At 33.4% G+C, this 14,976-nt stretch overlaps 1 protein-coding gene, 1 long non-coding RNA gene and 1 pseudogene across 2 annotated transcripts; 2 read left to right on the plus strand and 1 right to left on the minus strand.

The window, feature by feature from the left end:
* The first annotated feature begins 6,672 nt into the window (after window positions 1-6,672).
* LOC108837818 (uncharacterized protein At4g04980-like) lies at window positions 6,673-10,286 on the plus strand (annotated as a pseudogene).
* Window positions 10,287-11,354: 1,068 nt separating this feature from the next.
* Window positions 11,355-12,053, plus strand: LOC108810493 (defensin-like protein 5). Its single transcript, XM_018582604.2, has 2 exons — window positions 11,355-11,514; window positions 11,690-12,053. Exons 1-2 carry the CDS (start codon window positions 11,451-11,453, stop codon window positions 11,857-11,859), a joined length of 234 nt encoding a protein of 77 aa, XP_018438106.1. The 5' UTR covers window positions 11,355-11,450; the 3' UTR covers window positions 11,860-12,053.
* A 1,917-nt stretch (window positions 12,054-13,970) lies between these two features.
* Window positions 13,971-14,768, minus strand: LOC130496398 (uncharacterized). The gene is made up of 2 exons (XR_008935544.1): window positions 14,566-14,768; window positions 13,971-14,359 (listed from the first exon to the last, which is right to left on the minus strand). It is a non-coding gene; the product is annotated as an uncharacterized LOC130496398 (long non-coding RNA).
* Window positions 14,769-14,976: the final 208 nt, after the last annotated feature.

Below are 14,976 nucleotides of genomic sequence, written 5' to 3' on the forward strand. Positions count from 1 at the left end.
ATTTTCATGGTTAGATTTTGGAAAGTTTAAATGTTTTTTTGAAAAATATTTTTTTTTATCTATATGTGTTTATTTTTGTGTATAGTAAATACTTTTTAAGTTTAATTTGATTTTGTGAAGTGTTTAGTTAGTTATTGTTATTTCATTTCTTCTCACTGGCTTATTTTATTTTTGCAGGTTTTTTATTTCATGGTTCTCATCTTCCATTCTTTTAAAGATATATCTATACATCATATTAACCTCTTGTTGCTTAAAACTCTCACCAGTTGAAAACTCATTTGGTTGTTTTAAGCTCTTACCTTATTTTGACATTTAATGCACTAGAAGATTTCATGTAAGTCTTCCGCAAGACTTCTTGTAAGTATTCTGGAAGATTTCTGGATGAGTCTTCTCCCATGTCTCCTTTGTCATTACAAATCTTAGTGTTTTGATAAGTTTCTATATCTGATTTTTCTTCATTTGGTATCTCGTGATTGCTTAAAACTCTTACCTTTTTTACAAATTATCATTTTTTGAAAAGATCAAACTTTATATCAATTTATCATTTTTTTGTCTCATGTCATTCTAACTAATTCATCTAGTTTTGTAGGTTTTTCACTACATGGTTCTCATCTTCCACTCCTTTAAAAGTAGATCTATAAATCATATATTTTTAGTTGATAACCTATGATTCATAAAGCTCTTATATTTTGAAAACTCTTTTGGTTGTTTTAAGTTCTTACCTTATTTTTTTTATATTTTAAAACCACTTGAATACTTTTAGATATGCAGGTTTTTCAGATCTGTGACAGACTAAAGAGATTTCCAGGAAATTTTTCTCGGAAGACTTCTAACATTTAATGCACCAGATGACTTTTTGTAAGTCTTCTGAAAGTCTTCTGGCAGAGTCTTCTCCCATGTCAAGGGGAATCCAAGCTTGTCTTTGTGGAGGAATAATCTATAATAGTTTTGTTTATGGTGTGTTTTTTTATTTGTATTTGTACTCTTTCAGTTGTGAGTTCTTTTGCAAATTTGAAAAGATATTAATGAAAATTTTTGGTAAACATGTTCATGTCTACAATATTATCTTGCCAAAAGTATTTGACATTTTTGAAATTATTGATTCAACTTCAATAGCAAAACACAATAACACAAAAAAAAAAAAATCAAATTTACTACAACTAAGTAAAAAAACTTTACAAGAAAACTTATTCAAATTCACAAAAAAATCAAAAATTACATTAGTTCAAACGTATAATAGTTTCACTAGAAGTCTTGTGAGAAGTCTTCCGGAAGACTTATTCTGGGAAGACTTCTAGGAAGATTTATTCTCAGAAGATGTCTCGAAAGACTTAAATTTAAAACGGAAAATTGAAATTTAGGCTGGAAATTCAAATTTTAAGTGAAAATTGAAATTTTAAATTTCATAAAAGTTAAAAAGTATATCCTATGATCTAAGAAGACACATTAAACCAAATGATTTAATATTCTTGAAGTTACTTAACACTTTTGAAAGTTCAAAAAAGACATCTTAAAATTACTTAACAAATATACAAAAACTAATGTAGAAGACTTTCTCAAATCAACTAGAAACTTTAATAAATATGAATATTAGTAACCTCGTCAATATCACCAATTAATTTATAAATCTCATCTATAGCCCCAATATTGACTAATATGCATGAATTAACAAGAAAATTTTAAACAATTTTTATAGTTTTAGAGAAAATGAAAATTTATTAAACATTGACGCAGAAGACTTCCCCATAAGTCGTCTATTTGGGTCATTTTTTCAATTGAAAATTTACAAAGGCAGACTTCCAGAGAAGTCTACTCTACAACAAACTTCTTTGGAAGTTTTCCTTTGTAAATACTGGCTTATTTTTGTCAACAAACAAATCTTGAATATACCATAGGCGACCTCCGCTAACTTGTCTGGGATATACATTTTAGTTTTGCATTTGACCGGATTGTGTTAAAAATTTTATTTTTCATGGACGAATTCCATGTAAATTATTTCATGTTACTTTTGTAATTGAAAAATAAAACTTAAATATTTAATTTTATCTGGACGACTTACATGGAAGTCGTCTGGTAGACGACTTACACGAAAGTATTCTGTAATAACCAATGTTTGACTAGAATCTTAGAATAAAATCATGGAAGACTTCGGTGTAAGTCGTCTACTAGACGAATTTCGTGTAAGTCGTCCAAATAAAAGAAAATGTTTAAGTTTTATTTTTCAATCGCAAAAGTAACCTGAAACGACTTATATGGAAGTTGTCTAATTATAATAAAATACTGAAGATTTATTTTTCTTTCGGACGACTTACAAGTAAGTCGTCCAGGAAAAGTCAAATTATTGACACTCTCGGTCAAATGCAAAACTAACATGTTTATCCTAGACGACTTACCGGGAAGTCTTTTCTGGTATTTTTGAGTTCTTTTGTTAACAAAGGAAAGTGGATGACTTCCATAGAAGTCTTCTCTAAAAACACATAAAATTCAATTGCAAAACTAACATATGCATTGACCGGAAGACTTATGTATAAGTTTTACATGGAAGTCTTCTCACAAACAGATCTGTAAAAAAACTGATCTCTTAGTTTCAACTAGTGAGATAACTTGTTTAACACACAGAAGTCTTCTCCAAGCACTCATAATCTCAAAAAAAAGTGACCCACCAAGAATCATAAGCTTCAATGGCTCTATGAACCATATAAAATTTAGAATCAAAATCTTGGATTTTTGGTGATGAATATGGAGAGAAAGTGAAAGAGATGTTGTTTTGTTTCATAAGAATTGAGAAAGAAAGAGTGTAAATCGATTTGAAGTGCATTAAGAGATTCAAATTGGTTGTTCATGGTGGTTGGTGTATTGAAGGCAATGTCAATCTTGTAAATACTTGAAGTTGATGAAGTTGAGAGAGTAAAAAGACCATTTTGGAAAAGAAAAAAACTTAATTCCATTTTCGTGAATAATCTAAACTTGTGGTGTAAATATAGCAAATGAAAATTTTAAAAAATCATATGTTAGTTCTGTATTAGACTTTGAGTTTTGGGTCAATTTTGCAAACAGTCTTTGTTTTCTTTTGATACAGTGATTCTTTATTGGGCTTATTTTTGTAATAGCCATATTTTAAACATAAATTAGGTAAATAACAGTGATTTTGACATAATGCAATGTTTGACATTTAAGCTTCAAATTGTCCGGTTTTGTCCTTACCTTTAACAAGTTTCCAGTTACAAATGAGAGATTACATGACGTCGTTTTTTTTTCTGTGGATCACGTAGTGTGTTTCTGTGGCTCTAAACAATCACATAACAATATAGCGCGTGTCCCACCCATATTTAATACATATGATGTAATGATGAATAAAGTTACATACATTACTATTCTACGTAGCAAATAGTATTGCTATTATATATAGCAAATAATATAGATCATGATATACATGCTTCACAAATAACAACCCCAAACTTATATAAACTATTTTATATCAATTAATCACTAAACCTACATGAAAATATAAATCCAAATCCAAATATAAAATATGAAAATAAGAATACTAGTATTAATTGGTAAGCTACATTATGTGATAGTAAACTGTATAATATAAAACTCAAATTACAAGAAATTGCAGTTTCATTCTATGTACGGTAGAATAGAACCAGGAAAAATGTAGTTGCAATCAAAAGAGCATCTCACTAATTTCTCAACTTTTGAAATGTCTAAGATTAAATGATAGTAGTTAATGATTTCCACAATGTTAATCCCAATTTTTCAGAAACTAAACCTAATCCAATAATTACTAAACCTTAAATGAAAATATAAACTCTAATCCAAATATTAAATAGTAGTATGAATTCAGAAGCTAAAGTGATATTAAACCATTTATTGTAAAACATGAATGCAAATAAGATGTATTTCCATTTTACATGAATCAAATAGAATAGAAACAGTTAAATGTACTTTTACTTAGACACGGTTGTACTATTATTGGCTTCTCGTCTCGCAGGAGTGAATGCCACAGTCTACCCACCTTGCTGACCATCTTGCCTATCCAATTCACAAGGTACATGACCTTCACTTGAGTCTACCGCCACTTGGGATCCTTCTTAACCTTAACATCATCTACTTTAACTCCACCATTCCATGTGTTTTGCTTAAATGGATAATCATCACCAATTAGTGCAACCATGTTTTCGACAGTGTCATCTTGCTTGTCTTTCAACCCGCTATACAAATGCTCTCTCCAAAATCATCACAAAATGGAACAGAGGAATGAAACGGCACGTTATTAGTATCTAGAACTAAGATTTTCCATCCTATATATTACATGTTTAGATAGTATAGAATTTATCTATATGGAACGGAACAAATGTTGATTTTGGAAAAAAAGAAAATATATAAGCCTGAATGATGTGACAGTATTCAAAAATGTTGATTTTTGGACATGCATTTTAAGCATTTTAAGTGAGCAAAACATCAATTTTCTTGTAATTATATGTATATTATCTAATTTTAAACCATGTGTATAATTAATATAAGTATTTTGAATAAAATTAGAGAAGTAAACTATGAATATATGGTTAATAGTACATAAGTTCAGTTATTTTCGGATATCCATTCGGGTTCGGGTATTACCCGTTCGGGTTCGGATATCCAATCTCTCATAATTCAATACCCGTTCGGGTATTTTGCTACTTCGGTTCGGATTTCGGTTCGGGTTTTTCGGGTCGGGTTCGGATGCCATTTCGGATATCGGGTAAAGTGCCCACCCCTACTGGTCTCTTCTCAAAAGTGAAAACTTTCATATACTTACTGTCGCAGTCCATATTAAATTTTCAATTAGCTAGTTCACAACCCTAAGTCAAACATGTCATTACTAGGCTATGTCTTAGCACAACTTTCGAAACAAAGAATATATCATGAAGTTAAACATAAATATTTTTTGTAGAACATATATGGTTTAAAATTGATTATGTCTGATACTGTATAATCAGAAAAAATAGTTGTTAGTCACATCAAATATAAGCCACCACATGATCTTGCAGCTAAAGAATACTAATTAGGTGTTTTATGCATCATGTGAAAAAATAAAAAATTTAAATCTTAAAATTAAATCATATTTAAAAATAAAATAATTGTTTTAAATCTTAAATTTAAATCATATTTTAAAATAAAATAATTGTCTGTTTACTATTTATTATTAAACTCTAATTTTACTATATGTAAAATTAAGATAACATAAATAATTTATATTTATACATATTTTTAATAATAGATATGTAGATATATTTAAAATTACAATCTTGGTAAGATTTTTATCTATTTATTTTGATTGAATTATATTAAATAAAATTCTATATAATTAAGAGAAAACTTTGCTAGGTATATAATTATCAAATAAAACTAAGTAATATTTTTGAATTTGTAGATATTAAAAAGAAACTAATGATAATAGGATCAAAAAAAATTTAACTGCATAAATTTTGTAGATTTGTTTTAGTAATAAAAATTATTAAATTATAAAAATAGAACTAAATAATATTTTAAAAATTGTAAAAATATTATTATATTTCTATTTCTACTATTATATTTGTTTCGAATAAGCTATCATCTTCTTATGATGACCTATCGTTCTCATTTTGGTTTGTTATAGTTTATGTTTTTTTATCAACGAGTGGATAATTAACTCTTATTTTGTATTTAAAAAGTATAGATTTTTAAAAGATATAAGTTGTGTTTAAAATAGTCATATAATTTATGTAGTTGTCAGTATGATAATATTTTAAATATGTGTGGCCATGTAATATCTTTGATGTTGCTGACAATCATGTAGTCTACGGATAGACTTTCTCCCAGATATTCAAATGGATCGTAAGCATGAACCCATATCCGCGTAGCCACGTGTGGAGTTAATAATCTCGCACTAGAGAAGAGTTGAACCCTGGCCTGCACCATCAAGATACTCTTTTTCTAGTGGAGATCACTAGACCACCACAACATGATTATATAGTTTATGTTTTTTTTTATCAAAGAGTGGATAATTCCCCTCTTATATTTGTATTTAAAAAGTTTAATTTAAAAAAAAAATAAGTTGTGTTTAAAAAAGTCATATAATTCATGTAGTTATCAGTATGATAATGTTTTAAATATGTGTGGCCATGTAATATCTTTGATGTTGCTCAGAGCCGTACTCACTTGAGGGGAAATATTGCTTGGATAGCAGCTGAAAGTGTTCACACCGCTCTGATAACAGAACGGGTGTAACAATGACACATAAGTAGAGGGAAAATAACAAGGTGGGATAGAGTAATTCAATCGTTTAAAACTAATTTCCGATGATATATATCTATATATATATTTAGTAATCACACAGATAGAAAGAAAAAACAGAAAAATGTATAACTAAGAAAAGGACATAGGTTTGGGAAGGGATTAGAGATTATTTTCCCTTTAAAACGACATGCATAACATTTGTTTTCCTTTGGCTCTCTCTTTCTTGAGAAAGTTCCATAAGCCCCAGAGCCAAAAGCATCTATTGAATCTCAAACCCTAATTGGATTTTGTATGCACGACCAGATTGTTATGTTTTCTATTAATTTTGCAGCTATATGATGTGAATAAATCTTCAAACAATCTTTTTTTTTGGGTTAATTTTTGGTGTGAAACAAACAAGGCATCATAATGTTGTTCGGTCGTAGATCATCGAGCAAGTTACAGGTCTTGTTCTCATTTTCTTGATTGAGTTTATTTTAAAGTTCTCTTGATTGATTTTAGTTATTCATATCTACAAAACCTTTGCATGTTTTCAGGAAATCATTTAAATGGTTCATTTTTTTTTAAATGGTTCATAAAAAAAGTCTTGCTTTAATTATAGAGACCCTTAATTATATGACTTTGTTTCCAAAATGGCATACCAATATTCTCATAAATCCTTCCTCTTGTTCATGTTAGATCATCACACAATCTGCATATTTTTTTGTCACATGAAGGCTTTATCCTTGTTCATTTAATCTGTCTACATCTAATTTTTACTATAAAAAGTATCAAAGTTCTAGCCCTTCTTTCTCTGTTTTCTAAACAAAAAAAGTTCTAACATTTTTTCTTGAATCACATTATCAGCCAGTAAATGGCCACCAATCTTCGCCTAAAGCTAGCAAGATTAACAAGCAGGATAAGCCATTGTCATCACCTAATGCTTCGTCACCTTTGCCGATAAGGTCATCTAAGTCAATATTATCAAGACGTGCTTCTTCGAATCTGTCGCCAATAGGCATCTTCAAGAATGCTTCTATTAGAGAAGCAAAGAGCCCCAAGGCTAGCAGCTCGCCCAAATGGACATGCAACTTTATTCTTATGGTCGAGCTTCGCAGGAAGATCGTTACCTTTAGAGATATCATTGATCTTCCTCCTCTTGACGGTTCTCATTTGATGTGTGTAAACCACAAAGTTTGTTATCCTTCTTAATCAACGACCCTTCATATGTTATTTTGACTCACTTGTTTGTCTTGTTGGGTAGATGGTGATGTATACAATGAAAGATCTCCTTATTTCAGAACAGCTCACTTATTTCAGAAATAAGACGCACAAGTGTCGATAAGGTATTCAAAAACATGAGCTAGTATATATGTATTTCTCTGTTCTAGGTCTATATACCTTGAATTTTATTTAATGTTTGCTCCCAAGGTTCTTGACCATTTCTTCAGTGCTTTGAAATCCATGGGAGATTCATGGATCGATAACTCCGAATGGATAGCTAAATCTAAGTATTGGAGTAGCAGTGTGGGAAAGAACCAGTCGGATCGACTAGGTAGCATTTACCTTCACGCAAAAGTCATCTTACCATCTTGAATTGCAAACTCTTTTTTTTTAAATAGCCTTTCCTTTGCAGTGGAAAAGGTGTTAGCAATATTAGATGGACTGATCAAGATGTCGAAAGAGAGGTTTGATATGATGGAGATTGATGAAAAGGAAGAAGAGAAGAAATATTTGATTACTCCAAGGACTGCTAAAACATTGAGCAGTCGAGTTTTATCTCCATCTGAATCATTCTCCGATAGCAGAAGCTCGTTTTGTGGGTCACCAATCACACCAAGATCAGTTCTTCCAGACCCGATGATGGGTTCGCCGGGAAAGGATGGAGACTTTGCAAATTCTACATCACATCTTCTGTGGAATATGAGAGTCCAAGCACTTGAGAAACTTAGTCCTATCGATGTTAAGCGACTCGCTATTCACATTATGTCACAGAAAAGGCTCATGAACCAAATCAAAGCAACGTAGAAGATGAAATTAATGTTATTGAACAGGACAAGCAGAAGACCAGTGACGTAGAGAGCAATGGTGTGAATATGGAGAAAGAAGAAACTGTTGTTCTTGATGAGCAAGAAGATACAATCATGAAAGTCTCTCCACTTGATTCAACATCTGAATCCAAACTCAATGTTTCAGATAAATCTGATATTTGGCCGGAATCTTTGCTACCACCTCCTTCTCCTCCTATATCCATTACCAAAACTGCATCTTTAGAGTCTTTACCATCTCAACCACCCACACCACCACCTCCTCCTCCTCCGTCTGCACCACTGATAGCAAAGGCTGATGATGTGAGCATATCACCACTGCCACCTCCTCTGCCACTTCTCATCCCTTTACAAAGCTCTGTTCCACCACCATCACATCCTCCTCCAGTAACTGTGGTGGCCGTACAACCACCGCCTCCACCTACACCTCCAAGAACCCCAGTGGCACCACCAGCACCACCTCCCCCTCCTCCAAGGACTGCAGCGGCGCCATTACCACCACCTCCTCCACCAATGCAGAACAGAGCACCACCACCACCTCCAATGCCTACAACTAATAGAGAAAGTTGTGGGCCACTGCCTCCACCACCTCCTATGCCTCGAGCTAATGGAGCAGCACCGCCTCCGCCACCTACTATGGCAAAAGGAACAGCACCTCCTCTGCCACCGTCTCCTATGGAAAACGGACCAGCACCGCCTCCACCACCGCCTCGAATGGGTGTGTTGAGCGGAGCGGCTTGTCCACCGCCACCACCAGGAGCAGCAAGAAGCTTGCGTCCCAAGAAAGCAGCTACAAAACTAAAAAGGTCAACCCAATTAGGGAACCTTTACAGAATCCTTAAAGGGAAAGTAGAAGGTGGTGATCCTGAGGCGAGGACAGGAGGCAGAAGCGGAAGAAAAGCCGCCGGAGCCGCAAGCGCTCCCACCGGTGGAAAGCAAGGAATGGCTGATGCTCTTGCTGAGATCACAAAAAAGTCTGCATATTTCCAGCAAATACAAGAAGATATTGCTAAACACATGAAATCAATCAATGAGTTGAAGACTGAGATCACTAAGTTTCAGACTAAAGATATGACTGAGCTTCTTAGCTTCCACCGACTTGTTGAATCAGTTCTTGAAAAACTAACAGATGAGACACAAGTAAGAAAACTCTAAAACTTCTTCATCTTATTATTATCATTTATTCGTCCTCTGTTTTTGTGATTCTTGATTGCAAAAATATGTTTAAAACTTTTAGGTTCTTGCGCGATGCGAAGGGTTTCCACAGAAGAAAGTCGAAGCAATAAGAATGGCTGCTGCATTGTACTTGAATCTGCACGGAATGATCACCGAGCTACATAACTGGAAGATAGAACCTCCTTTGCATCAACTTCTTGATAAAGTCGAACGTTGCTTCACAACGGTAATTATCTTATTCTATTGCTTACTCAGATCCTTTTTTCAGACCATTCCAACAATACTTTGTCACTATAAAATGATTAATGTAATAGATCAAAGGAGATATCGACACCCTGGATCGAACCAAAGATGAAGAAGCTAAGAAATTCCAGAGCCACAGCATCCACTTTGACTTCAATATACTTGTTCAGATAAAGGAGACAATGGTTGATATCTCATCGAGTTGCATGGAACTCGCATTGAAGGTAATTAACACCTATAAATATTAAACCACTTTCTTTGTAAACCTTTTTAACCAAAATGCATATTGGGTCGAACTCAAATTAACAGGAAAAGAGAGATGCAAAGCTTGTGTCGCCTGGTGCAAATCCTAGCATGAAGAAGACAGTAGGATCTGCTAAAATGCTATGGAGGGCATTTCAGTTTGCATTCAAAGTTTACACATTTGCTGGAGGACACGATGATCGAGCCGATTCTTTAACCAGAGAGTTGGCTCATGAGATCCAAACTGATCCTCATGAACCCATGATGATTCCATCGTTCAGATCATCACACGTTCCAAAATACTATTCCTTTTTGCCCTTTTCAACACCTTGAAAATGTTCCAAAATGTTCAAAATGGAACGATAAAAAATAGTATATGTATATATAGATTTAACTTATTGTTTTGACTTTTGAGTTTGTAGTTTTGAATCCCTCTAAAAAGACTAGGTTTTAGAGATTTCATGGGAGCTGGGAACTGGAGAACCTTTGTTGAGTGAAAGACTGCAAAAACATTGAATCAATCAGTAAAGGAAGACCTTTTTAATTGCCACAATATATAATATGATTTTGTTGTTATAAACTGTTTCTTTCTTTAAAGGTACCGGTCTAGATGGTGCGACAACACTTTTTTTTAATTAATCTGAAGATATCTAAACATATAGAAATATCAGACTAATTCTCAAGAGTAGATGCAATCTATGAATGTACACTTTTTTAGATATTCAAATGAGGTTTAAATCATGGCTCCATATTCACATAGTCACGTATGTTTAGTGTTGTGTGATTATTTTAAACTTGGATCATTTAGCTTCCTAACATCCACCTAATTCTAAACAACAAATGTGTAGATAATTAATGATATCAGTCTTAACATTGCATCCAAAAAAATGACATCAACGAAATTTAACACAAATTGATGATAAAAAAATGTTTATAAAAACCACAGACTGAAAAGGTTAATCCATTTTTTTGAAAATTTTAATGAATTCTTTGGGATATTTATCCATCTGATTTTAACACCTAGAATTTGAATCTATACCTTTTATATTTATACCTATCCTTTTGTATGTTGATTTTGTATCATTTACTTATATCAATAAACTTGTAGTCATTTAATATTTTCTTCAATTTGATATATATATATATATAGCAAAAACATATCTAAAATTCTACACGGTTTACAATATGTCTCAATTTTTCACAAACGTTATCTAAACTTTCACATTTTACTACTCTTCATTTGCAGGCTATTCATGACTTGTATTCCCCAGCTTTTATTTTATATACCAATTTTTTTTCCTTTCAAAGAAAGAAAAAGAAACGTAAATAGAGCAAGATCCAAACAAACGGCGATAGTGTGGTCTAACCACTCTTTGAAAATCAATAAGAATGTAATCCAATAAATCGTCATATATACATGCATATGTAGTCCTGTTCTTCTTCCCTATTTAGCTCTGCAAAATTCTTGTGTTCAACTCTCTATATCTCTCTTCAAAAATGAAGCTCTCTTTTCGTTTGATCTCAGCAGTTCCGCTTTTGTTCATGCTCCTTGTCGCCACAGGTTCAGAATTCATATCACCATAATATTTCTAAATAGAAGTCTCATGTCAGTATGTAATCATCTATCTAATATATGATTTTACCGAGTAATCTATGACCCATATCTTAATATTCTTCAGTGTTTGGCAATATTTATGTATAATCTTGTGTATGATTACTTTGTGTTATACCTTCAGGGATGGGTCCGGTCACGGCCAAGGCACGCATGTGTGAAACGAGTAGCCAGTTGTTCAATGGACCGTGTCTGAGCACAACCAATTGCGCCAATATTTGTCAGAATGAAGGTTTTCCAGATGGTGACTGCCAGGGATTCCGCCTTCGCTGCATCTGCAACAGACCATGTTGATGAAAGACAAGTTACAAAACGTAAAGATAGACCATGTTGAACCATGATCATTTTATGTTTTTTCTTTTTTCTATTTTACCCTTAGTCTTTCAATTGACTTAAGGAGATATAAATCTCGAATGCCCTTTAGTTTGTGTATTTATATTTTCTTGTGAGGTTAAATTATAATAATACAATTTAGTAAGTTGTAATAAGTTTTATAAACTATGACTTATTGACTTGTGCATCTTTCTTCCCTAGGAGATGTATTCAGTCTATAAGTTGAAGTGATTTGCTTTTTTTTTTTGTAAGTTTTTGGATTATTTTGGATCAATTCAGAATTAACTATGATTTTAGGTAAATCACTTTAAAATCTCATCTAACACTACGAAATTTAATTTTTAATAGAAAAACTCAAGCAAACACTTTAACGATAGATGAAGCAACATTAACAAACCCCCACTACGATTCATGGAGAAGACAAGATCAACTCTTATACAGTGCTCTCATAGGAGCGATATCGATGACGTCAACCATTGGTGTCTAGCGCCACTACTAATCACGAGAAAAAGCATGGTGACATATGCACTATTGAAGACAAAAGGCCATTGCTAAGTTAGTCAATAAATAAGCATTAAGCTTGAAAAAATAGTGATATAATTATGTTATATTGAAAAACGGAGAACGTGAGAAAGGCTAATTAACCTAAAAGCCACACTATTGTGTATAATGAAACCCTACGATATGTCTCCACCTTCATTAAAGAGAACCAAAAAAAAAGATCTTCCTTAACCGCCTTCAAAGCCGGCGTCGAGCCACCACAGGAAGATAGCATAGGATCGTCATCTTTATGGCTAACATCGTTGCCTGACGAAATCATTTTCAACTGCTTAATCCGTGTCCCAAGATGCTACTACCAAAACCTAAGTAGTGTCTCCAAAACCCTAAGGTCTCTAGTCCACTCGCCCGAGCTCCACCGTTTGCGATCCTTCCTCTCTAATAAACCCAAGGACTCAGTCTATATCCTCTTTCACGTTGACAAAACTCTCGTTTACCTTTGGTTCACTCTCCGTGAGATTGAGAAGACGATACCTAAGATTGAATATCGACTAGTTCCATATCAGAGTCCGATCCGTTCTAAGTATATGTACCGATCTTATACCATCCAAGTGGGACCAGAAATATTCTTCAAAGGTGGATATATAAGACCTTCGACGAAACTTGGATTCTTGATACTCGATCTGGAGATTTAACAAAGGGACCAAACATGAACGTGGCTCGCACGTGTGAAGCCGTCGTGGAGAACATCGACGGGAAGGTATATATTATGGGAGGATGCGACGATGATATCCAAATGGAGGTCTTTGATCCGTATTCGCGGGAGTGGACAGTCGCGGAGAGTCCGAAAAAGAAACTGTAGTCAATGAGGCGGTTACGTGCGTCAGTAAATGGGAAAGTTTATATGGTGAAAGGTGAGAAGATCGTTGTATACGATCCTAGAAAAGGCCAGAGATTTAAGAAGGTGAAGATGCCGAGTGGTAGACATGGTGGTGGATTGTTTTATATGTGTGCTGTTGCAGATGTGCTTTATTGTTATTACTAGGGGCGCGCGTGCGGGGTTGTTGACAGTTAGACGTAGTGTAAAAAATTGAAAAAAGATTATATGAAGTGTTTGGATTGATTGTTTTGTTTAGATGAACACTGTTAACAACTGAGAATAAGAGCAGATTTGTAATACGGAAGACATAATGGGTTCTGGACAAAATTAATTGTATGATGAATGTTGTGTTGGGCTTTAATGGGTTTGAGTTTTAATTTATTAAAATCAAAATCCATTGAATTTTTGAACATTGGTCGGGTTCGGTTGGTGTACGTCGACGAAGAAATAGAAAAGCTTTTTTTTTTTTTGTAAAAGGGATAGAAAAGCTTTCTTTTGTTCAGCTTTAAGAACTTTGGATGAATGAGTGATTTGTAGTTCGATTTATATTTTAATTATTTAATATTGCAAATCATACCGATGGATTGTATGTTTCGAGGTGGAGTTAATTTTGGTAATTTTTTATTCATTCAAAATCTTAATCATGATACTTATAATTGAAGCTTATATATGTTAATATATCCACCCTTCGACAATAATATAACTTTGAGATTTAGATTAATAATTAGATTTAATTTTTCTTTTTTGGTGACTTTCGTATAGATAGTTATCGATTAATTATGCTATTACAATGATGAGAATACTATAAATACGATTTTACAGCTGATAATTCTATCACCCTGTGAGAATACCCGCCTGACTGCACCACTCTGAGTCATCCTATGAGATCCATGTTCGATGGTACGTCTTGCACCAAACTGAAGATCTCATGTAACTGGTTTCTCCATAATCTGCATAATTTGGTATTTTCTGGGATTTGAACCCCAGATCTCCGGGTGTAGAAACAATTGAACCCTTAGTCAAACCACTGGACCAAGGGGGCTTCCACGACTTTCGTATAGGTAAGCTAGTAATTTTGGCTTACTGAAACACACATATCAAACAGTATAAACTATTTGTATAAACCATATCTAAAAGGATGAAAATTCCATAGACGATAAAACGTTCTTTGATAACTCTATGAAGGTAAAAGCATGAATTGGCGTTTGAAACATTGGAGGTATACCCTCATCTATGACTTCACTACTCTAAAATACTTGTGCAAATAACTGGAAAGGAAGATGATATACCATAGTTGGTGAGAAAGAGTCATATCCTCAAGGTACATTGTCTTTGACATGAAATCAATCCCAGTAGTTGCCTGCAAAACGAAGACCTGTCAACGAATTTTAAAGAGGTCTATTAACCAAATCCATTGGTTATGCCAATTTTTTCTTAAGAATATGTTGAAAAATAAGTCGAAAAATAAGTGGCGACAAATGGTGGACTCCATTTCTCTATACAGTTCTTTGTTGCTAATAATGTAAGGTATGTAAGAAAATGAACACTAAGTAGGTCTGGACGCGGATCGGATATCCGGATTTTTGAAGGTATTTGTGGTTTGCTTCGAATGTTACGGATATCTAATTTTCCGATTTGCTTTGCTTCGGAAAAACGGATATTCGGAAAAATGGATATCCGGAAAATAAATAGATATTTGC

The sequence above is a fragment of the Raphanus sativus genome, chromosome 6 (assembly GCF_000801105.2).
Source record: "Raphanus sativus cultivar WK10039 chromosome 6, ASM80110v3, whole genome shotgun sequence".
Classification (NCBI taxonomy): domain Eukaryota; kingdom Viridiplantae; phylum Streptophyta; class Magnoliopsida; order Brassicales; family Brassicaceae; genus Raphanus; species Raphanus sativus.